At 42.0% G+C, this 22,892-nt stretch overlaps 3 protein-coding genes across 27 annotated transcripts in view; 1 reads left to right on the top strand and 2 right to left on the bottom strand.

Annotated features, from left to right (window-relative positions):
• Positions 1–12,503, top strand: part of tenm1 (teneurin transmembrane protein 1) — a 233,099-nt gene extending 220,596 nt beyond the window's left edge. For all 24 annotated transcript variants that reach the window (XM_042418939.1, XM_042418937.1, XM_042418938.1 and 21 more), the window contains 9 exons: positions 318–562; positions 1,398–1,691; positions 2,948–3,192; positions 3,945–4,087; positions 5,823–6,034; positions 6,583–6,884; positions 7,824–8,530; positions 9,258–9,400; positions 10,902–12,503. In XM_042418939.1, coding sequence (XP_042274873.1) covers positions 318–562; positions 1,398–1,691; positions 2,948–3,192; positions 3,945–4,087; positions 5,823–6,034; positions 6,583–6,884; positions 7,824–8,530; positions 9,258–9,400; positions 10,902–11,657 — 3,047 coding nt within the window. In that variant the 3' untranslated portion in view covers positions 11,658–12,503. The remainder of the gene's footprint in view (positions 1–317; positions 563–1,397; positions 1,692–2,947; positions 3,193–3,944; positions 4,088–5,822; positions 6,035–6,582; positions 6,885–7,823; positions 8,531–9,257; positions 9,401–10,901) is intronic.
• Positions 12,504–13,601: 1,098 nt separating this feature from the next.
• Positions 13,602–17,117, bottom strand: LOC121901950 (SH2 domain-containing protein 1A-like). The gene is made up of 3 exons (XM_042419054.1): positions 16,610–17,117; positions 15,873–15,936; positions 13,602–14,296 (listed from the first exon to the last, which is right to left on the bottom strand). The coding sequence occupies exons 1-3, from the start codon at positions 16,744–16,746 to the stop codon at positions 14,027–14,029; spliced, it is 471 nt and encodes a 156-aa protein (XP_042274988.1). The 5' UTR covers positions 16,747–17,117; the 3' UTR covers positions 13,602–14,026.
• Positions 17,118–19,719: 2,602 nt separating this feature from the next.
• LOC121902104 (type-2 angiotensin II receptor-like) lies at positions 19,720–22,892 on the bottom strand. Of its 2 annotated transcripts, none has more exons than XM_042419303.1 (2): positions 22,706–22,892; positions 19,720–22,120 (listed from the first exon to the last, which is right to left on the bottom strand). In XM_042419303.1, the coding sequence occupies exon 2, from the start codon at positions 22,052–22,054 to the stop codon at positions 20,786–20,788; it is 1,269 nt and encodes a 422-aa protein (XP_042275237.1). In that variant the 5' UTR covers positions 22,055–22,120; positions 22,706–22,892; the 3' UTR covers positions 19,720–20,785. The 2 variants fall into 2 exon arrangements, with proteins under 2 accessions (XP_042275237.1, XP_042275236.1); XM_042419302.1 differs by having other exon boundaries at positions 19,721–22,120; positions 22,710–22,892.

Raw genomic sequence — 22,892 nt, 5'->3', positions numbered from 1 at the left:
AGCACAGCCAAAGAGAGAATTAAAAAAAAACACTTCAGCACAAAGATTTAAGCAATTAATTCAAATAAAACGCACACACAAAAAGCCAGACTTGTATTCACTGTATTCATGTACAGTCTGCTGCTGTATCAAAAAGATTTTTTTTCAAGGTTGCCTTTTGAAAAAGACAGACTGATGTTTTTTTCACACTTTTTTTCATTTGTTACTGCATATTTGCATCCTTGTGTGCATGTGTGGTTTTCTGTGCCTGTGTGTGTGTGTGTGTGTGTGTGTGCATATTTGTACGTGTGTATCCCACCTGTGATCGCCCTCCCCAGACCACGCACAGAGTTCATACAGAGTAAGCGCTGATGGCTCATTCCTCGTGTCGCTTGCGAGTGGGATGGAGCTGTCACTCAGCACGGAGCCCCTCCTCCCCGGTGGCGTCGGGGGAGGAGTCAGTCCCACGGCCAGCCGCTGTAACATCAGCCTGCCTGGAGACCATGCCCCCAGCCTGATAGAGTGGAGGCAGAGGAAGGAGCAGAGCAAGACTAACTACAGCACTTATGAACGCAGGCTCAGGGTAAAACACTAAATCACTAACAGTTTCTTTAGCTGACTCAAATCACACAGAAATCCTGTCTCAGTTCTGTACAGTATGTTTTTGCACCTTAATACACTGTAGCACAGGCCAACACTTGTCAAATGTCACGGAAACCTGTGTGATTAGGTAACAGTGCAACTTAACCACAACTTAGAAGTACTCTCAGTGTCAAAGTAAAAGTTGTGAAGTCTGACCTTTATCCATTGCATTAAAAATGACAAAGAAATGTCACTTCTGATGTAATCTGCTCAGTGCATCTTACATTTGTTTTGAGCCAACAAAGTATGACGCAGTCTGAACACTGCTACAGCATGATATTACACAACATGCTTGATGTTTTGAGTGATTAATGACGTCACTCGGAGCAAGCTGATAGGTCAAATGTATCGGGAAACCTGTTAGCTGTACTTTCCACAAATCATACGCCAACTGCAACACCTCTTCTCTTTTTCCTTGGCACAGAAAGTTCACCACGCAAACAGAATATGTGGTATGAAAGGACATTTTATCAGATGTGTACTAATTAATTAGCAATCCCTTGGACTCGGCTCTTCACTTGTTCACAAAGCAATTTATTGTTATTATGCAGGCCCGGTTTGCTCTAAATGTCACAATTAATTTATCTAAACGAATGAAATCTCTGCTTGTCTGAGACATGCCACTTCATTAATATTTGCATGTGAGTTGTGGCCTTATTTAGAATTTGCGATGATTATGAAGCAGTAAAATTAAAAAAGTTGCATTGTACTTTTTATTTTGTTCCTTCTCGCTTCCCTCCCTCTGGCTGATATTCTGTCACTGGTTTTCTTTTCAGGCACATAACAGGAACCTGCTGTCCATAGACTTTGATCAGAGCACCAGAGTAGGGAAGATCTATGATGACCACAGGAAGTTCACTCTCCATATCCAGTATGACCCACTGGGCCGGCCCGTGGTCTGGTCGCCCAGTAGCAAATACACCGAAGTAAACATCAGCTATTCAGGTGGAGGACTGCTGTCGTCCATCCACCGTGGAGAATGGTCTGAGCGGCTAGAGTACGAGAACGACAGGGTGGTGTCCAGAGCCTGGGTCAACGGCAAGATCTGGAGCTACACATATGCGGACAGAGTAAGACCTGTGCTCTCACTTAGAAAATAGGTTTGGGTGAGAAATGTGATAGAGATAAGAATCTGCTCTTAGCTTCTTTGTCTCAAGTTATTTCAGCTGCCCGAAACCAAAACTAACACTAAGTATGAAAAGTACCCCAGCTACAGAAAATTAAGTGACAAATCGCATCTAATTTAATTCATTTATGGCACTATACTGCCAACCATCTCTTTAATATATTTAATGTGTTTTTTTCTCCCTTCGAGGCTGCCACTGTTTTCCATTCAATTTACTTAACTATGAAATCAATTTGCAGAGTGAAGATTATTTCTGCTCTAAGTTTTTTTTTCAAAGTTCATTTATTGTACAGACTTTTTAAATCAACCTGAACTTACATCTGCATCACTACACGGCAATAAAAGCAGGCAAGATATTCATTGTGATGGATTATGTAACTCAAGCAAGTTTCAAGGCTCAATAACGTGATTTTCATAGAGCAGTGAAAAGAAAAGAAACCAGTGGTTTCCTGAAAGCGGGTTTTGCAGTAAACACAACAGTAGACCTATACTTTCAAAAATGGTTAGAAGGAATGTACAGTAAATGTGATTTTTATACAATGGGCTAAAGCATGCAAAGAGCACTGCTACATTCCTTTAATTGTGTGACAAAGCTGAAAGCTACCAGAAGGTATAATTTCCGTCCTTGAAATTAATTGAGATATTTAATGAAATGATATTCAACCTGAAGTATAGTTAGTGTCAGGTTTTGTTCTTAGACAAAATTAGAGTGTAAATGAGTCTATATTACAGAACCATCTTGAAATTAATAATACCTGCTGCATGCAATATTAATACATTAATATTGTACTTCACAGTTAAATGGAAAAGTATTTTTGCACAACATTGTTTTACTTCAGTTGAAACTGTTCCAATAGCTACAGCACTGCAGACACATTTTAGTAAATCTTGTCTGCAAAGTAACATTTTAAAAAATTCAACTGTAAATAAAATTGTTGCTGACAGTGAAAAGCCCAGAACACCAATTACAGTGATTCTTTTCATTTTGTTTTACCTACGTTTAAGCCTTCAGTGAAAAACTCAATAATGAACGGCCCTTGTGATAAAACCAAAGTTGCTTCTGAAGTGCAGATATTTTGGTTATACAAAGTTTTCACCAAATTTAAAAAAAAAAAGACACCAGACATGGAGACAAGAAGCCCATCAAAATGTAGAGCAAACATAATTCTGCTGTGCATCTGTCTGTCTGTGTTATTGCAGTCCATTATGCTACTCCTGCATAGCCAGCGGCGCTACGTGTTTGAATATGAGCAGACAGACCGTCTGGTTGCTGTGACGATGCCCAGCATGGTGAAACACACCCTGCAGTCGCTCCTGTCCATTGGTTACTACAGGAACATATACACACCTCCTGACAGCCAGGCCTCCTTCCTGCAGGACTACACCCTCGACGGGCGACTGCTGAGGAGTCAGTATTTGGGAACGGGACGTAATGTCATCTACAGGTATGACACAGAGCACAGAAATATTACTCTCAGTCTGTTTAATCAGTTAATTTGGGGGAGGCAATGCTGAAGGGAAGGCATGACACTGGCGACACCATTAGTTTGATTTTAATGATACCTAGAGGCATTATGCATCTTGGCATTATAGTCAGGCATATAAAAACATAACACTGATTGGCTTGATGAAGGTGCTTTAATTAAAGGCTAATCTCAGAAATTTAAAATCCCCATTACATCAGTCTAGCTAACACAAAACGAGCTACACACACCAAGCTGTCCTTACAAATTACACTGATTGGACTAATAGGGAGACTGATTAAAGGTCACATTTTTTTATCATCATATTATGTCAGACAGCACTGATCTGATTCTGATGAAAGTTGGAATACTGATTCGGTCAGTATTCTGGCATTTAACATTTTTAATACTCATTGGCTCAATTGGGACACTATAATAAACGTCCCAATCAAGATTGGAAAGGCCATAACTTCCACAGCTGCCGGTCAGATTTTGATAAAATGCTGAAAGATGGTGCAACTCATTCCTTAATGGCCTGAGGGATTCTTGTAATATTCATGAAGGATAGTATGTTTACTATTGAAGTTCAAATCTATATTCAACTGTACTGTTAAAAAAGAAGTGGTGTTTATTAAAATAAAATATACTTTTTATTCCATACCTCTGACACAAGTTACTTATTTGTTATTTACAATATAAATTGCTATTTTGTCGTTTTATTTCTTTTTTTCAAGGTATACACCAGCAGCACGGCTCTCTGAGGTGGTTTATGACTCCACCCTGGTGACTTTTACTTACGACGAAGCCTCTGGCACTGTCAAGACCATTCATCTCACCCATAACGGCTTCATAAGCTCCATACGATACAGGCAGACAGGTACATATACACATGCACTTAAAGCACACGCACGCACTAAAGGGGCAGACAGCCACAATTTAAAATATTTACAATGTGCAATGAGTCATCTTTATATGGATAATTTAAAAGGATCTATCTGAGCATAAAAATCATTGTATGAGTGCAACTCACAGCAGCTGTACTGTGACGAGACTGCACGATCATGCATGTTGAGCCATATTTCTTGAGGGGGATCAAACTCTGTAGTCTGGCTTTAAGTCAGCGGCAGTGCTATTTCATTTGAGACTGCGACAGTTAGAAGTGTGAAAAAGGACCGAGCATGTTGGAGTGGAAGAGACTGTGGTCTACCACAGCACTAAATACGAGACCACCCCCTGGGCTCTGAGCCGGGTTACTCTTCCCCACCTCCGCAACCAGGCTGCCTGATCAAAGTAAACGAATGAATGTATGAATATAAGCTAGTGGTAAGCTAGTAATGGAGATACTATATTTGTGTCATATGCATGCATGTGAACAATTGTATGTATTTGTGTTTGTATACATTCATGTCTGCGTGGGAGAGGAAATCATGAAATCTCTCATTGTTTCACCTCTGATATGGAAACTTAGTTAGAGAGACATTGCACTTCATAAATGGCAGCATTACACTGTAATGGCATGACCATTGAGAGGTCTCTTTAGCTGTGGCAGCAGATATGTTGAGATCAGTAATACAGTTCACCAATTCCCTCAAGTTAGTAAGTCTTCCCAGGGTCGTTGGCTCACCATGATCAGGTGTCACTAATCTGCGAGGCACAGCTGTGTGTTTTTGTGTGTGGGTGTTTGTATGTGTGTGTGTGTGTGTGTGTGTGTGTGTGTGTGTGTGTGTGTGTGTGTTTATCACTTTGCCCTCACTATGAATAGACTCTCACCTTCCTTTAACTGATCTCATTTCAGCAGAACAAACGGAGCCTCAGAGAGAGAAGAGATAGTGGTAATTGTCCCTTGAGAGGAGACAAGGAAGAGTAGGGACCAAAAAAAGAGGAGAGACAGGGATATAGAGAGATAGGCGAGGGAGAAAAGGAACAGAAAAGGAGAGGAAAGATGACAGCTTGGGGAAGTGACAGCTAGAGAAGCGAGACGAACAGACTGTGAGTTCCCTAGGGCTGTAGAAAAGCCTGCACCTCACTCTCAGTGATTCTGCCATTTTCCCATTAGCGCAGGTTTAGAATCAACATTCCACAGAAAATAAAAATAGAAGATGTAATGCTGATCCAGCTCTCTACAGTCTCCAAAGCCAGACACTTAGTCATTTTAACTGCAATCAGAGTCATCTCAAATAGCACTATAATGGTGTTTCATTAGCAGGCTTTTTTCTAAATGGAAGATGAGCGGTAGTAGCTAGCAGCAGAGGTGATGAATAGTGTTGTTAAAGTTGATGTTCTGACATTAAGGAGCACATTGGCCCATCATGGCTATTGTCTTTAGATTTCATTATCTCTCCATATTAAAGGTCACCACTGGAAATGCCATAGAGGTGTGGGGATAGTTAATATTGAACGGATTGCACTGCGTGTGTCTGTGTTAATGATGTTGAATTAGGCCTAGATTTGAATTAATTAGGCAGGCTTGTACGGGTGGTGTGATGACCAACTGTGAGGGACGTGCGTGCATGTACAGTATGTGTATCATTCATGTATGTGCTAATATGTGTATCTCAAACTTCATTGTCTGTGAATTTCTCACATAAATCCTCTCTGACTCCTGCACTTAGGTCCCCTAACAAGTCGGCAGATCTTCCGCTTCAGCGAGGAGGGCTTGGTCAACGCCAGGTTTGACTACAGCTACAACAACTTCAGAGTGACTAGCATGCAGGCAGTCATCAACGAGACTCCTCTGCCCATCGATTTATACCGATATGTCGACGTATCAGGGCGGGTCGAGCAGTTTGGCAAGTTCAGTGTCATCTTCTACGACCTCAACCAGGTAATACTCATGAATAAAATATGAAACTGCATGACTTGTGTTGCCTCTAGTAGTCTAGCCTGAAATATTTGTGACTTTGGATTTGTCTTAAAGGCGCACTAGTCAATATTTTTATATTAACTATGGATTAAATGACTATGTGTAAAATGAAAGAGGTTGCTCATAGTGACAAACTCACAAAGAATTATCACTCAAATCTGCAGTTTTCCAAGTGTTTTAGGGTCTTTCAGCTCATTGTTTTGGTTCATTCTCACTGCTCTCATCAACCTTGTTAGCCAGCAGGTAGCTGTTTTCAGCAAAAAAGCTTTGATTAACCAGATGTTTTCCTCAGGAGTTGGTGGAGAGCAAAGCAGAGAAAGGAAAGTGAATAAACACAACTCCAAATTAATTCTGAGTTTGCCCCTTGTCTGCTGGATGTGTAAATAGGCAACGGTTTGCTAACACGTTCACCATGCTACTAACCAGCTACATGAAGCGCTTCGGCTTGACTTTAGGCGTGTATGTTGGAGTGCATACATGGTTAACCCATGTCGTCTGCGGTTGACTAGGTGATCACTACCCATCTGATGAAGCACACCAAGGTATTTAACTCCTACGGCCAGGTGGTGGAGGTTCAGTACGAGATCCTTAAATCCATCGCCTACTGGATGACCATCCAGTATGACTCTGCAGGACGCACAACCACCTGTGACATCAGGGTGGGTGTGGACAGCAACGTGACCCGCTACATGTATGAGTATGACGCAGACAGCCAATTGCAAAGTGCCTCAGTCAATGAGCGGCCTCAGTGGCGCTACAGCTACGACCTCAACGGGAACATCAACCTGCTCAGTCATGGCACCAGCGCTAGGTAAGTCAGTACCTGTTAGTTATACATTTAAGAGGAGATATACTTAAATATCCTCTTAGGACATTTTTTCTTGTATTTATCAAAGCATTTATCTCCAGACATAGTTACATACTTAGAAACATCCTTATAATCATTCACGTATAAAAATACTTTTGATTAATAACAAAGTTCATACATTCAACAAAATAACAGACGCATTTTGCAGTAGGTAATGTGTCATTACTCTGTCAAGTGTATTGCATGTGTTATATTTTTAGCCATGCTGGCTGGCTCTTGGGATGGCTCTGTCAGTCGGTCAGGATCTTCACCACTTTGGCCCACACAGAAATATATTGAAGAACAATTGGATGGATTTTCATGAAATTTGACATTCATGGTTCTCAGACGATGTATCCTGATGGCTTTGGTGATCTCCTGACTTTCCTTTAGTGCCACCAGCACGTCACTTATCCAGTGAAATATATGAAATATGAGTGGATTGGCTCAAAATGTTGTGTATTAATCATTTTCAGATTATGTATCCTAATTACTTTGGTGATCCTCTGACTTTTCCTCCAGCGCTATCATGAGGTTGACTTTTGTGGTTTGGTGTTAAATGTCTTGACAGTCGGATGGATTGCCATGATATTTGGAACAAACATTATAATGTTCTTCTAAAGATGAAATGTAATCATCCTCAGCTATACTTTGTCTTTAGTGCTAATTAGCAAATGTTAGCATGCTAACTCGCTAAGCTAAAACATGGTAAGCATTGTAAAAGCCATACATCAGCATGTTACTGTTGCAATTGTGAGCATGTTAGCATACTGACATTAGCATTTAGCTTAAAGCACCGCTACACAGCCTCACAGAGCCGTTAGCATGGCAGTTGACATGGTGATATATCAATGTTTTATAAATTCACAGCAGTCTTACATGCCTGTTTGGTTTTAATTACAGGTTGACTCCGCTGCGCTATGACCAGAGAGACCGCATCACACACCTCGGTGAGTTACAGTACAGCGTGGATGACGACGGCTTCCTGCGGCAGCGAGCGAATGACCTGTTCGACTACAACTCCAACGGTCTGCTGACACGCGTCTTCAACCGAGTGACTGAGCGCACAGTGTGGTACCGCTACGACGGGCTGGGTCGGCGCGTGGCCACCAAGACCAGCCAGGGCGAGCAGCTGCAGTTCTTTTATGCTGATCTGTCACACCCCACCAGGGTCAGCCACTTGTACAACCACAGCAGCAATCTGATCACATCGCTGTACTACGACCTACAGGGCCATCTCATTGCCATGGAGCTGAGCAGCGGGGAGGAGTACTACGTAGCCTGTGACAGTGTGGGGACTCCAAGGGCAGTTTTCTCAAGCAAGGGCCGACTGGTCAAAGAGATCCTCTACACCCCCTACGGAGAGGTCTATCAGGACACCAACCCTGACTTCCAGCTTGTCATCGGCTTTCATGGAGGCTTGTACGATCCTTTCACACGGCTGGTCCACTTGGGCAGGCGAGATTATGACACGCTAGCCGGCCGGTGGACTTCGCCCAATCACGAACTGTGGGGGGAGCTGAGCAAGGAGCCGAAGCCGTTTAACTTATATGCCTTCAAAAATAACTGCCCTGTTGGGAGAGTGGAGGAGGTGACACAGTTTACTACAGGTGAGCGTGAAAACACACATCCATTCACTCTCAAGCTCAACACTGAATCACTGACTGACTGACTCATCCGACTCAAGCTGCCACATTACAGCTTTTCACACATATGCAATGAGATATTTCACTCAGCAGCACCCACTCCCACACACATTCCTACATTGGAAACATCTGCCATAAAGAATGAGTTAACAGGGGCACACAGCTAACCACAGGTGAGCTGTGTGGCAGAGAAAGAAGATGTGACAGACAGAGTATACTGGCAACAGAAAGGACAGCCATGCCTCTGATCATCTCGTTTTTTAACACAGGCTGTTATGTTTTGTTCCCTCTGTCTGTCAAGAACACACTGTTTCCCCTGAGAGACAAAATAGAAACTCAAGCGAGGGAAAGAGATGGAATAGCAGAGTAGGAGGATGAATATAGGATGTCGGTGGGGGCGTATGTCCTTCTGGTTAATGGAACATTCATTTGGCCTGTCACGTTTCCCTGCAGCAAGATTGTTTATTACAGAAGGAACCTGTTTGTCAGAGAAACACTGGCCAAACCATGTCTACCAAGCATTATGCTTATATATTGTGTGATTTCCTGTGCAAGTTGTTGTTTCCTTGGCCTTATGACTTTTTGTTTACTTCACAGTATACACATTATATTCTAACTTCCTTCCTCTATACAATTTTCTCTCTTCCTGTATTTGTGTGTGTGTGTGTGCTGTGTCACCTCGTGTGTCCAGACATTGGTAGCTGGCTGCAGCTATTTGGCTTCCAGCTTCATAATGTTGTCCCAGGCTTCCCAAAGCCTGAAGTGGGCATCACGGAACAAACATATGAACTGATGAAGACCCAGACCAAGACGCAGGACTGGGACTCCAGCAAGGTGAGCTGTTCATCACTACAGACTCCAGTTCAACAAGGCTCTCACAGTGAAACAGAAAATATGTTCAAAGTTCTGATCTTGCGTCCCTAATTGTTTTACTATATTGATGGCCAAAGAGCAAAACCTCCTATTGGAAAAATGCACTTTTTTGAGAAAACTTGTGTAAAAAAAGGATACCCAATACATAATACATTGTTTTTGGACTTTATTACTATATTATGTGGTGTTGTTTACGGTATGTTTGTATGGTTATTACGGTATTATTAACACATAATATAGTAATATAGTCCAAAAACAGTGTATTATGTATTGGGTATCAGTAACAAATAGCATTCTGCAAGAAAACAACAAGTTTTTTTTAGTTTTCTCAAAAATGTGCATTTTTTCAGATAGGAGGTTTTGCTCTTCGGCCATCGATATGTCAGATATCAGATAGTAGAAGGTGTTTTTGAATGTCACAGAAACTTTGTTTACAAGTACAAAGAATGTGGTTGAGGTCTACTGCATTCAGTTCTTCCTTGTCGTCCACCACGTGATATGGTGTGGGTGGAGGCTAACAGTCCACTACAGCTCACTATTCACTAAACTAGACCCATTGTTGAGACATTCAGACAAATCAGAAGGATTTGATCTTTGGATATGGCTGACATAAAAAAGAGAATGTTTTTCTATATCAGAATTAGTGCTGAAATGATTAGTCAACTATCAAATTAGTCAACAAGCAACAATTTTCATAATTAATTATAATTAGTAAAATAATTTCTTTGTTTTAAAGCACTGAAGATTAAATATCCTCAGGGTTTTCAACACAATGGCAAATGTATGTAAACTCACATGTAAAATTATAAGATAATGTACAGTACATTGACTGTGTTCCACTATTACATGAGACAAAACTTTTATGTCATGAACATCTTGAATTTATTTTGTTAGGTTTTATCTGCACTGAGTTAAGGCAACTAAAGGAGACTAAAACAGAGCTAAAAGGAGAGTCATATATAGTTATACATATATTGGCTATAGAGTTAGTAATGTGTGTACACTTTGTCTGCCGGATGTGTGAATAGACTACTTGCAAATGAGGTCACCATATCAACTTAAAAGGTGATAATGACTTCAGTGTTCACACAACACTTTACACTGAATTTTGTAAAATGATAACACAATATGGACATAACATCACAATATAATTCCACAGAATCCCGAGGAACAATATTTAATTATAACAAACAGACGTGGTGTAAGTAATAGAGTGATTATGATAGTATTCCCTTTCAGTTTGTCACTTCAGGGTCTTGTTACTGTGAACGCTGCCTCACTGTCATCAATACATCGTTAATGTTATGAGCTACACTTGTGCTTGTCCTGCTGTAACAGTTCAAATTCAATGAGCCTCTGACTTTATGTTCTCTAACATCCTTTTGACCAGTGCATTTGAATTGCTAAATGATCAAAATCATATCTGATATTTTTTGTTAAGCAGTTGTATTATTTTTTTCAGGTGGTTTTGGGCATCCAGTGTGAGCTGCGCAGACAGCTGAGGAGTTTCATCTCTCTGCAGCGGTTACCTCTGGTGTCAGAGCCTGTAGGCTCAGCTTGCCACCATCCGACACGCCCTCCTCCCTTCGGCTCGCGACCCTCTCTTCTCGGCCCCAGCATCCGCTTTGCCATCTCCCACGGCCGAGTCAGCGCAGAAGTTATTGGCGTGGCCAGCGAGGACAGCCGCCGCGTGGCAGCAATTTTGAACGGCGCCGTCCACCTGAGCGGGCTGAGCTTCACCGTGCACGGCTGCGACACCCACCACTTCCTCCAGTCCCGGCCTATCGAGGAAGACCTCGCCCTGGGGTTAGGAGTCGGTGGCCGTGTCCTAGAGAGCGGGGTGAACGTGAGCGTGTCTCAGATGAGCGCCACAGTGAACGGCAGGACTCGACGTTTCGCTGATATCACTCTTCAGCAGGGGGCGCTGTGCTTGTGCGTACGTTACGGCGGGAACGAGGAGGAGGAGAGAGCGAGGGTGAGGGAGGAGGCGAGGAAGAGGGCGGTGGAGGGGGCGTGGGAGAAGGAGAGGAAGAAGGTGGATTTAGGGGATGCAGGGAGCAGAGTGTGGAGCGAGGCGGAGAAGCAGCAGCTACTGTCCGGAGGACGCGTTCAGGGTTACGACGGCTACTACTCCCTGCCTATAGAGCAGCAGCCGGAGCTGTCCGACTGCTCCTCCAACATCCACTTTATGACACTGAGCGAGGTGGGGGGCAGGTAACAGAGACACACGAGCAGCCCCCCACCCCACCAAAGACTGCCTGTTTCTACTCTACTCTGATTTGTTCTACTGTTTCTATACTGTATCAAAAAAAAAAAAAAGAAGACGACGACAAAGAAGAACAAGAAGAGAGATTGGGGGAAAAAATGATTTCCAAATGCCTTTAATTGTGACAAAATGATGGTATTTTATTATTATCGTCCAGTTTCTCCGATTTCTAACAGTGGCACAAGCAGTGTGGTTTGGCTGTGGCTTCGCTTTTTGTATCCTGACTAGCCTGGGACTTAACGACCGACCGACCGACCGACCGACCGACTGACTGACTGATGGACTGACTGTCTGTCATTTGCTGTTTCAACACTGTTCATCATTTTTGGACTCTGGTCAAACTCACTGAACTGTAGAGATGAAGACTTATAGGATTTACCAGTGAATAATCCTCTTCATGACTCAAATCAAGAGCTCTCTGGTTGCCATTTGAGTTACTACATGGTTTACCTCGGATATACTGTCGTTTACATATTGTGTGAGAGAGGCCTTGTCGACTCTGACACTCCCCTTTAGAAAGGGAAACCTTCGCTGGGTTTTCCGCCTCTGGTGTGCTCCAACAGTAGTTTGTATGAGTGTGTATACTAAAGTCAAGAATGTACATAGCCAGTGCTTTCACACTGAAAAAAGTGCTCAACTGGAAATTCTGTTGTTCATAAGTAAGTGTCAGTATTGTTAATCAATAGAAAAACAGTTACATTTTTGCAAAGAATTATACATGGCTATAGTAAATATTCTCGCTGAAAAATCTGACTTTATTGGGTTACAATGCTGATTAAAGTTATTATGTGTGAATTACCAGATTGCTTCCTGGGATTTCATCGGCATGGTTGCTTATTATCTCTCCCTGTGTCTCCTCTCTCTCTCTCTCGTGTCTTCTGTGTCTCTGTGCCTTCCCTCCACACATTTGTTGTGCACTCTTTGTTCTTGTTTCTGGGAGTTTGTAACTTTCAAATCTGTGCTGTCGTTATCACCCATCATTATGGCTCAAACTAAGATATGCATGAGAAACCTGCGTCTGTCAGAAGAGAAGAAGAAGAAGAAGAAGAAGAAGAAGAAGAAGAAGAAGGAGGAGGAGGAGGGGGAGACAAAAAAGCACAGAGGAAGGGAAAAAGAAATGTGACAGCTGAGGCTCAGCGAGTGGGTGGTGAGTGCAGAAGGGGCAGGACCTGGAGTTGGCTGTGCTGTTCTCTACAGCTTGTCTCCTCTCATTAGGAAATGCCAATCAGACTGCATGTGAACCACTTCCAAGACTCCCCCCCCCCCCAAAAAAAAAAAGTTAAAAAAGAAAGTTTGTTTGTTGTTTTTTTTCTCTTTAAATCTCGCTACCCCTAATCCACCTCCCCGTCCGTCTGCCTATCCCCTCCCCAGCTCGCCTCCCTCCCACCATCACTCCACCATCTGCCCACCATTAATTGTTTGTTTCTCTCCTGGGCTGCGGATGACAGAGCCGCACAATGCATATGTTCTGACTGCAAGCAGGTGATATACGTTCCTGACTAGCACTTTGCCGATCGGCCACGATGCACCTTCCCTTCTAAACCATATGCTCCGCTAGATAGGCCTACTGTCCAACCTCATCTCGGCGGTGAAAAGATGGAGAGTTTGGTTGCTAGGAGACCGACTGAAGAATTGTCTGGGCTGAATGGATGCTCTCTCTCTCTCTCTCTCTCTCTCGCTCTCGCTTTTTTTTTTCATGAGGAGTCAGTAATGTCAATCAGATGAATGACAGACCCCCCCCCCCACCTCAGCAGTCAGCTCTCTCTCCATGGAAATCAGTACTTCAATATGTCAAATTGAATTTTTGTTCCACATTATATGTTCAGATGGAGGCTTGTGTGTAGTGTGTATGGCAGTGTGTGTTTGTGTGTGTGTGTGACCTCATTTAAAGAGTTTATTTCAACCAATATCATTTATTTTCTTTGCCATTCACATAACTGAATTGCATTAAGAAAACAGAGCACAATATCTGTTGTCAACTTACGTATGCAGTAATGGATATTAATGTTTCATGCAGTTGAATATTTTACATCGTATCCCTGAAAGTTATGAGGCAGTTTCTGTGCCACATATTCACACAAGAAAAAAAAAAGAAAGAAAAAAAAGGAAGATACTGAAAGTATATGGAGATCTGAATCACAGATAGGACCTAAATGACTAGAATTGAACAAACAAGAGCTGATTAATGGGAAATTTTCTGTGAGGTAAAAGAAAAATGTGACATTTAGTTTGCACACAGCATGGAAAATGCAACAGTAGGCACCATACAAAGAGAACATTTTTGTTTTTATTTAGGTCAATGGTAAGCTCTGGGTTTGTCCCTAACCCAGAGCTTGCCGCACTTCCTTCTTGTTCCTGTTTTTGTGTCCCTGAGAAGCATGCGGCCGCTGCTGGAGGTAAGCATTCGAGCTGCTGCTGTGTGTCAGTGACAGGTTATTACTGGGTGTCTGTCCCTCTGTGTGCATTTGTGCGCGACTCTGAGCAGTGACAGGGTAGAGCAGAGGCATGGCAATTCCTTGTTCGGGCTTCTGGAAAGCTGCTATCAAGTTCTTGATTTGCCGGAAATATCGTTTCGGCACACCAGGACTGGTCTGAAAAAAGAAAAAAAAAAACCCAGGAAAAAAGGCAGATGAGAATCCAGCGTCTCTGTCTCCATCCCCACATCAAAACCTCCACAGCGGGAAAACAAAGAGGTCAAGACATGACTAGTTTGAAATGAGCTCTCACACAGATTCACCTTATAAAAGACATCAGATACGCCAAAGTAGAGATGTGCATGTCAATTATATTTTTATACATCTAGTCCACTCATCCAGACTGAGATACTAATCAATAAATAAGCAAAAGAAATTCAATCTATAATTAATATAAAAAACATCTGTAAATAGATGGAAAATATACATAAGAGGTTTAAAAGCTAAATAAGGAAAATTCAGGTTGCAGTTGTTGCCTCTGAAAGAATAAAATCCCATGGGCTTTTTTTAAATATATATTTTGTTAGTCAACAAAAAGCATTTATTTTAGGATTTCTGTGTGACATCTGAAATGCTTAAAGTGTCCCATTACCTCAGTGGTTTCACTAGTGTCTGAAACCCAAAGCTCATTTTAGAAATGATCTGCTGCTTCAAAAAAAAAAAAAAAAAGCTCGCTCAGAATTCATCTTCTGTTGCAGCGAAGCGGTCTGTGTGTCTGATTATTGAGCACTTTTTTATCTGATGAAATGTAACTTTATCAATTGTCTTACAGGGGAGCTTTTGCATTATTTCTAACTGACAACACACATCACTTCCCCACTGTCACCACAGCGTTGAATGTTTCACAACTTTAAAGCATTAAACCTTTGAAAGTATTGTAATTTTGTCAAGTAAGGATTATTTTAAAAGGCATTATTTGTTTTCTTTTGGTGCAAATCAATCACACTGAAAATCTGGTTCTTTGAATGCATTGTAAAACCACTCAATCAAACAGCAGAGAGAGAGAGAGCTTTCCGCAGCAAAGCACTGTGCATGTTTCTGTCTGCGACCACAAGTGTTACCTCTGTTCCCCCGAATATTTCATTAAAGTGATTGATATTGCGCATGAATAATGTAAACTGTTATCGAGCTTGTAGTGAAATACGCGTAATTCAAGTCTCGTTCCCCTATCTGTTGGCTTGATGCTGTCAGTAAAAATGAGCGAGGGTAAAATGTAGTTACAACAGCATCAAGCTTGGTTGTCAGAGAGAGACATAGCCTTCAGATGTCTCTATACATCCACATCTCTTGGTGTTTGCCAAAACCTCAGTGCTCAATTACATATCCCATCAGAAATGCTGTCAAATGCAATTCTCTATTTCCCCATCTCTAGAGTATATGCTGATGCTGTGGTGTGCTCGTCTTAAATTTGAGAGAGGGTGTGTGTGTGGGGGGGGGGGGGGGGGGGGGGGGGGGCAGAACTATCTCACAGGGTGTTACTGCAAAAGGGAAAAAAAATGCACCCATTTCTCAGTGCTGTCACTCTTCTCAGAAACCATGTTTGCCTGAAATTCACAGCTTGGTGAATTAGCTTGGCACCAAAAACAATCTCTAGAACGACAGTAATAAACACCAACCAAGGCAAAGTAGACGTGCAGCTGTTTCTGTCAGCTTTGACTATGAGAAAGAAATAGATTTAAAAAAAAAGTCTCACATCTGCAGCCCATGAGCCTCCGTCATCCTTGTGTAGTCTGTATGTGTAGACGTATCCGTTGCACCTGCACACACACACACAAAGACCTTTGACCCTGAGTTCATCTTTCAATTTAATGACACAAGCATTTGCCCCCCACTGCCCCAATCACTACTCCTGTGGGACTATTCATTTCATACTGAATAATAGAGCGCAGTGTGAACATAATATATGCTCACCGGCCACTTCATCGGATACACCTGTGCAATCTAATGCAATCCAATACAACACCGCTGCCATAAATTCTACATTTACGAAGCTTGTACATTAACATACATGAGGGAGGCATAATATTAGGAGCACCATTCAATATAATGCACTCCAGTACACCATCGCCACTCACTACCACCTTAATAATAAACATAAAAGTAGAATTATTACCTTTCTTACAATGTCAACAAAAACTAAAAATGTATAAGCTTCATAAAAGTAGAATTTATGGCAGAGCTGTTGTATTGGATTGCATTAGATTGCACAGGTGTTTCTAATAAAGTGGCCGGTGAGTGTAAATTTCTTTTTGGTTTGATTTGACAATCAGTTGGTTTGTTTACGCTTTGTTGTCTTGCATTTCTTAAAAGTGAGAGGATCAATAATGTCCAAAACAGTTGAAAACAGAATTATATGATTACAGAAATAATGGCCTAAAAAAGCAGGGCGAAGAGACGGACAGAGATTGCACAATCTGTGTCTATACTCACAGCACACACAGGCAGAAGACGCCAGGCACAGAGTCACTGTTGCGGATAAGGTAGCACCCCTCTCTCCCGTCCTGGGCCAGCCGCCTCTCTCCCTCCTCCTTGCCGATGGGTCCGTGGTAGACAGGCAGGTTTTCCATCACGCCTATCCTCTCGGGATCTGCTTTTTGTTCTGCTCCCAAGTGCAAACTCTCCCCTTTCTCTCTGTTTCTCACCTTCTGCTTCTTACTGCAGGCAAGCCTTTTGGTCTTTGCTGTATATGCTCTAGACTGGGGGCCCAGGTGACGCAGCCGTCCAACCTCTCATTTGATATTGGCTCTTTCTGTTTCAACTGCCTGTTGGGGAGCTTGAGCTCTAGCAAGCAAGCTTTCTGATTTTCCACCTTTTCACCCAGACTGATGGTAGCTCTCTCTCACCCCCTAACCCTTATGGCTTGGTGTTCATCCTTCCTTGTTCTCTACAGCTCAAACGCATACGCACAGACACGTAAAATGTGGGTTTGTGTATCTCTCAGGAAATGATTGTATTTTTCAACAGGAAATAACTTCAAAGATTCTAACTGAATATTTCCATAACAATAGAAAGCACAAAGGAAGGTTTTTTTTTTTTAAAAAAAAAAGCAATATCACCTTTTTCACACAGGGAAACATATATACAGCTTATATAGTGACTTTTCCTGTTTTCAGCTGAATTACTGAGAGGCCTCATTTTGTTTTCTCAGTAGCAGAACTTTGCTTACGCTGTCTGTTTCCACCGCATTTTCCATGAATAGTGATGTACAGTTTACGCTGAAATTCAGCAATGGAAGAAGTATTCAGAACCTCTAAGTAAAAGTACAAATACATTAAAAAATCCATTACAAGTAAAAATCCTGATTTCAAAATCCTACTAAAGCAAAAGTACAGAAGCTAAATGTACTTAAAGTATCAAAACTAATTGTTCATTCTGCAGAAAAATGGCCCCTGTAACTGATATATTTTATATCTGACATTATTAGATTGTTAATACTGTTTCATTCATGTGTAAGCAGCATTAGCTGGTTGAGGTGGAGCTAAGGCCACAAGATAAACTTTATCTGGGGGGTCGTGAGATGATTAATGGGTTTGGAAAGAGGAAAAAATTAAATCCCGCTACAACAATTTGCATTAATTTTTTTGGGCTTTTCTCTCATTTTACCTCTTTGGGCCTCAAACAATTATTTAAATGGAGCCATCTGAGATGTTTCGAGGTTAAATCATTCTTCGGTGGACCTGCAGTTACTCACAGCCGTGACAAGTGGGGACACAAGCAGACGCTGCTTTTTGTAGAAGGTCACAAGCCAAAAGTTACTACAGCTGTCAAATGAATGTAGTGGAGTACAAGTATCAAAGTAGTAAGTAGTAGTAGTAAAATAGAAATATTCAGTACAAGTACTTCAAAATTGTGCTCAAGTACAGTATTTGATTAAATGTACTTTTCCTCACTGGAAAATTTGAAAAAATTTTTTTTTTTTATCTCTTCATGTCATCAAATGCTTTATTGTTACTTATAAAATAAAAGGGAAAAACGAAAGACTAATTTACATTGAGGCGTACTCAGATTGTACAAATATGACATGTTAAAAATTAAAAATTCATGTCAGAGGAAGACAGTTTAAGGCAGGCAAGTAAAACATTTGTCATCTGCCGTCTAAAAGAGTTGCCTTTACTTCACAGCTTACATTTTCTCATCACACGTACACAAACATGTTCTCAGTCACATGTCACCAGTCTGTCTTATTGATCGGGTGTCAAGGACACTCACACCTGCTTTATAGAACGGTGAGGAATCAGCTAATGAAGCTGTTTGCATCAACATACTGTGAGAGCTACAACAAACTCATCCTGCAATCTGTCCTGTCAGTAGGAAAGTTCTGTTGTGTCAAATTAAGGATCCGGTGATTAAAATGTTGAAAGTTTTCTGCAGACGTGCTGTGCATATTTTTATCAGGCTGATGGCACAGTGTTTGGTATTTCAAGCTCATCTGTCATGTTGAGGTGTATATTCTAGGTTGAATATTACATAGTGTCCTTCAGGCAACCAAATATTCTTGCAAAAAGACCCTGTGAAGCTGTGATATATGTGACCATGTGCTATTTTCTTTATACTTTGAGCTGGTGGCTCTCTTCAATGCAGGATTTGTTGAGTGTGTTTTTTATACATTCAGAACTGTAGCCTACATGAGTCATCAGTCTGTGTCAGAGCCATCTTTCCCTCGGCTCAGAAAGATCATGAGCGGTGGGACTTAGGGGCTCCGTCTGGATAAGCAGCCAGTGGAAGCTTACCTAATGCAGCTACAGCACTTCAGCGCCATCCAGTGGCTGAATTGGGAAGAATAATGAGGAATGATATACTGCAAGTAGCAAGCAATAAGGTCTGGCAGCCTTTATGAAGAGTTTTCTTCCCTTTTGGGTGAATAGAGCTGCCATATTAATCTGTAAAAAGACCAGGCTGCCAATTGGTTATAAGTGTTAAGTAGAAAAAGCAACCAGTCCTTGCCACTTAGGCATTAAAACATTTCTAGCAGACTTCTTGTGCATAATAGTCTCGTGGCCTTCAGCAGTGCAAAAACAAATTGACATACTCCATTGGCTCCCAGCTCACAGACAGGCAAGCCAGGGTCAATGCAGAATGCAGTGGATCTATACTGGACACAAATAGCAGACAGAGATACATCATTGATTAGCTGGCGGCTCCCTCAACCAACACAAGTGGCTGGACTGGAATGCATCATAAAGACATTAGTATGAGATTATGATATCTGGCCTTGATATCTTCGGAATCCATGTGAGGCATTCTTGGGGGAAGAAAACAGGAGAGACTGAATGTCCATCTGCCAGGCCGACAGTAATCCCAGTGCTCTCATTCCCAGGAGGGGGAAGCTCTCAGCCACAGCTGCTGGTGGGTAAGAGTGGGAAAAGGAACCTAAAAATTGTAACTTGAACGGGTTTCACAAAATTGGTGCATGTGTGGAATTGGTCTAAAATTAACAAGAAAATCTCCTGCATTAGTAGAAGAGCAGTAGATATTAATTTGGAGAATTATATCAAGCAAAGAAATGGCATTGTTAGGGAAATATTTTTTCTCACTTTATTTCTTATTCGCAGTATTTTCATTTTCTTCTTTAATGAATAATACAATAAAAATGTTACAAGTTACATGATTACACATATAATATATTGGTCAAAAGGGACAGTAAAAGTAGAATTGGTATGACTAGTAAATAATTATCCTTGTACATCTGTATCTCATTCATCTTTTGGCCTGTTCGAGCCAAAATGCAGTAACTACATATATGGTCAAAATTGAGTTTTTGACTTTGTCTTACCATATAAAATATTATTAAAATATTATTATGCTATAGAAATGTATCATTTTAAAGCATGTGGCAAACAGCATGTAAAGGTTGCAAAACAAAACAGAGCTAAGCTCTTAAGTTAAAGCTAGCTGGAGATAGCCACAGCTAGCCAGCTAAAGCTCAACTGACCTAGGCCTACTCCTTCCTACCTTTTTTTGTATTATTTAAAAAAAATGAATTTTGATGTTCCAACATCTCAGTTATTCAGTTTGTTTTCCCCTATAAACAAGACAGTCGCTAATCCAAAAATGGTGGAGACACTAAAAAAGCACAGCAGCTAAACTACTCCTGCTAACATATTAGCCTAGCTTAGTGATGTAGCAGAAACTGCTACCTCAGCTGACCCCATAAAGGCTTTTTTTTCTGCATACTTAGATTGTCCAAAGGCAGATTCATGATTCAAAGATAATTTGTCACATGTTAATTTCTCAATTTGTGTAGTGAAATGCAGGGTGCATACTCTAGAGGAATGTGCTAAAAGGTTAGTGTACAAAAACAATAACTTGTCATTTTTCCACCAGTAGAGCGCTGCCTTGTCCTCCTCCTCATCTGCCTAAAAAGGCATTCAATTTACATTCTATCTCTCTGTTACACAGTTTGCCAAACCAGCCTCAATTCTTTAGGCTAAACTTAGCTACTGCTCTCTGTCTCTGTAGGGCAGTGTTGTGTTCTGCTGAAAGTCTATTACAGTAACAGCTCCGTTTCACATGTCCATGCTAATTTGAATTCAGCAGTCACTTGACGATGGCGTCATTGTTTGGGGTGCGGGGCCAGTAAGTAGAGGAAAGGCCTGCTGGGGCCTGCTAGGCAGGACCAGAGGCCTCAACAATTGCCAAGTCTTTCAGGTCACTGAGTTTTCGGGAGAAGGAGCTCAGCCTTGTGCTGAAGGATCCTCTCTTCTGACTGTGATCTTCCCCACGGGCCTTCAAACATGAAGCACACAGACCCTTACAGAGGCCCCCGAGACGGCCCCGGAAATGGTTTCCGATGAAGCAGTAGAGTATGGGGTTGATGGCTGAGTTGGAGAAGCCCAAGCAGAGGGTGAGAGGGGTGAGATTTTGGATGGTCCAGTTTATCCAGCAGCCGTCCAACCATCCTTCACTCTTCAGCACATCCAAAAACGTCACGCAGTGGAATGGGAACCAGCAAAGGAAGAAGGCCAGAACAACCGCAGCCACTGTCCACAATACCCTCTCCAGCCCTCTGCCCTCCAGTGGTCTGCCCCCGCTGGAGCTGGGGTTCACACAGGGGGTCGGGGGTCTCTCTGGTGTACCGCAGCTCTCCTTGGACTCCAGTGATTTAAAAGAGGGCATGCTGGGGGTGTGTGACGGATTCTGCATTCTCACCAGCCCTGTATCAGCCAACAAATGTCTCCCAATAGCACAGTAGCAACAAGAGATGACAAGCAGTGGCAGCAGAAAGGCCAGAACAATCTTGATGATGGCCAGGGTCAGATACCAGGTGTGATCAGGATAGAAAATCACACAAGCCTCCACATCAAGCACTGGTATGTGTTGAATATCCCTCAGAGCCAAGGTGGGTGCTGTACAAACAAATGCCAGAACCCACACCAGGATACACGTGAGCCTAGCACGTTTAGGGTCTCGTGCACTCTGGGAGCGGAGCGGGTGCACGATGGCCAGGTAGCGGTCCATGCTCATGCACGTGATGAAGAAGATAGACGCATAGAGGTTGAGGTTATGGAGAGCGCCACAGATTTTGCAGGCCACCCAACCAAAGGGCCAGCTGTAGCCTCTGGAGTAGTAGACAGCCCACAGCGGCAGAGACAGCAGGAACAGCAGGTCAGACATGCACAGGTTGAGCATGAAAGTGTTAGCTACAGTTCTCCTCGAGGCACTGCCATGAGCCAATACACTCAATGCCAGGGCGTTGCCTATGGTGCCCAGCACGCAGATAATGCTGTAGATGGAGGGGATGAGGGTGGTCATGGGTACAGGAGGCCAATCTTCGCAGGGGTAAGCAGGGGGGGCCAGAGATATGTTCACATAGATCTCTGTGGTGGTGTAGGGGGAGGTGGAGTTGAAAAAGGAGAGGGCAGTTGGGATCGACATTATGGAACTGGATGTACCCTTGCGTCACACAATTCCACTTCCCCCCTCTCAGTTGTTCAAGGTCAGCTGGAAATCAAACAAAACAGGAGGGCATTTAAAATTTAACTACCTTTTATGGATGATGGAAAAGTTTTCCCTACACAGTAATCTTTAGTATTTGGCTCAAGCGTCTATTAGCTGTCCTGCTTGATAACAAATCAGAGCAAAAACATATTACACCATTCTTGACGTTGGCCACTAATGAAATACATATGAAGTGGTTGTAAGGATCCGGCTGCTTATTGGATTCCACTGAAACATCTATTTTGTTTTAATGCCTGAAACAACGTTTTGAAACATTCATGCTTTAGATGAAAAACTGTCGGCTTAATTTTAGGTTTAATCGTTTTACAGGAATCTTAAAAGTCAGTTAAGCTGATCCAGCACCCCAGAGGAATGTATTATTAATAACAGAAATAATAACAACAAAAAGAATTTAAAGCAGGCAATCCGAAAAAAGCATAAGAAATAACTTTCCCCATACTAACATTAAATAAAAAATATTCTAAGACAGTTAAATTAGCCATAAAAAAAAGATCAAACTAAAAGTGATATCTTAAAATTAAACAAGATTTAATGTATAATTTGTGACTTTTAAAGAATTCATTTTACCTACAGTGATTGAGTGTCCAGTCCAAGCAGTCAAGCGCTTTTCAATGCTTCTTTTGGCTAAAGTCCATGTCTTGACAGTTTCTCCTCAACCCCTCTAAGAGAAATCTGCAAAGTTGAGTCCCCTGGACTGTATCATGCCTCTGTGCGCATGTGTGTGTGTGTGTGTGGTGTGGAGAAAACAGACTGA

Source organism: Thunnus maccoyii, chromosome 8 (genome assembly GCF_910596095.1).
Source record: "Thunnus maccoyii chromosome 8, fThuMac1.1, whole genome shotgun sequence".
In the NCBI taxonomy this organism is placed as follows: Eukaryota; Metazoa; Chordata; class Actinopteri; order Scombriformes; family Scombridae; genus Thunnus; species Thunnus maccoyii.
This window is presented reverse-complemented; position numbering and strand designations above follow the sequence as displayed.

Bases quoted from the DNA above. Each gene is read 5' to 3' on its own strand.
- LOC121902104 (XM_042419303.1), bottom strand. From the start codon at position 22,054: ATGTCGATCCCAACTGCCCTCTCCTTTTTCAACTCCACCTCCCCCTAC.
- LOC121901950 (XM_042419054.1), bottom strand. From the start codon at position 16,746: ATGGAAAACCTGCCTGTCTACCACGGACCCATCGGCAAGGAGGAGGGA. The intron at 15,937-16,609 runs GTGAGTATAGAC...GTGTGTGTGCAG, and splicing joins GTCTTCTGCCTGTGTGTGCT to GTGCAACGGATACGTCTACA. The intron at 14,297-15,872 runs GTGAGACTTTTT...TTCTTTTTTCAG, and splicing joins GAGGCTCATGGGCTGCAGAT to ACCAGTCCTGGTGTGCCGAA.